At 49.0% G+C, this 1234-nt stretch overlaps 1 protein-coding gene across 1 annotated transcript in view; it reads left to right on the top strand.

Annotated features, from left to right (window-relative positions):
• Positions 1–1062: 1062 nt before the first annotated feature.
• The window catches only part of MIA3 (melanoma inhibitory activity family, member 3), a 28143-nt gene continuing 27971 nt past the window's right edge, over positions 1063–1234 (top strand). Inside the window, exon 1 of the mRNA XM_009894340.1 lies at positions 1063–1227. Coding sequence (XP_009892642.1) covers positions 1063–1227 — 165 coding nt within the window. The remainder of the gene's footprint in view (positions 1228–1234) is intronic.

Genomic DNA, 1234 nt, shown 5'->3' with positions numbered 1-1234 from the left:
ATCATGAGGATACGATAAGAACACAAGCAGTGCCTCTAATGCCATTAGCAGTGGGGATTGCTGACTCTTGTGATGGGAGCTGGCAGTGAGTGGAGCAGTAGGATCAACTGCTTCTATCATAGTTGCAGAACAAACCCCACATAGCTTAAGTTAAGAGTGCTTGCAAATATATCATTTAAAAGGGCTCTTAAAAAAAAAAGCCTCAGCTATCCACAGTTGTTCTTTGACATGCACAAAACAGCAGAATCCTTCACTTTGACCATCAGTTTTGCCAAGTGCCTATTCAATTTGGGAGCAGCTTCAGAATTTGCCCTTTGGAAAGTTGAATTTTTTTTGTTTGTTTGTTTGTTTGTTTTACCATTTGATAAACCAGCAAGAAGACTATTATATTACCTATCCCTTCTTGGGTGCATCTCTTATTCCCGTTATCCAGTCAGGGGCTGTGCTGAACAAATCATGTGGGTCTGAAAAGAGGAGGGAGAAGAAGTTTTGTTCATTTTTCTCCTGTATGTGAGGATTGTGATTTCTGCTGTTATTCTACCATTTTAGACCTCTACAGCAATATAAATGTGATGGATATAAAAAAGAGCTAATAAAAAAAGGTAGGCATGCCTCTAAGTGGCACATCTTTTGGTTTGCAAACAGTCATAGCAGCAAGTGGAAGCTGAAGCTACAGATGGGCAAGACGAGGCCTGTTGGGGACCCTGTGTTTCCAGTTCGGCGTGCAACCATTCATTTGCCTGTGCTCTCCTCGCTGGGGCTGCGGGCGAGTGAGCTCGTACGCCCCCGTTACCGCAGGCTTAACCTCAAACTCTCGGGAGGTTGCTGGGGCGGATGCCATGCTTGCTTGGTGGCGGTCGCACCTCTCAAGCGCAGATGGGACCTTCTTGGTGGGGCGGGAGGGAGAGCAGCGGGGTGGATGTTTGGATCTGTGGCATCCTTACCCTTGCGTGGGGGGGTGCGGGGTGCACGGGGGTGATTACGCCTTTTACTGCACCGTGGTTGGGCCGCTGGGCCATTCATGTTACTTCAGCGATCCTCTGCTAGAGAAAACCACCGTTAATGAGCACAAATAAGGGACAGGAGCCTTTCTCGGCTAAGAGGGACCCTGAAAAAGAGCGGGACTCTTGCCTGGCGCAGGTGTCTGGAGTCTCCCGTCTCAGCCGGATTGGGATTGGGATTGGGATTGGGATTGGGATTGGGATTGGGATACCGCCGGGAGGGAGGGTCCGGG

The sequence above is a fragment of the Charadrius vociferus genome, unplaced genomic scaffold, assembly GCF_000708025.1.
Source record: "Charadrius vociferus isolate BGI_N301 unplaced genomic scaffold, ASM70802v2 scaffold261, whole genome shotgun sequence".
NCBI classification, from domain to species: domain Eukaryota; kingdom Metazoa; phylum Chordata; class Aves; order Charadriiformes; family Charadriidae; genus Charadrius; species Charadrius vociferus.
The sequence above is the reverse complement of the archived record's forward strand: the minus strand, read 5'-3'. Positions and strand labels throughout refer to the sequence as shown.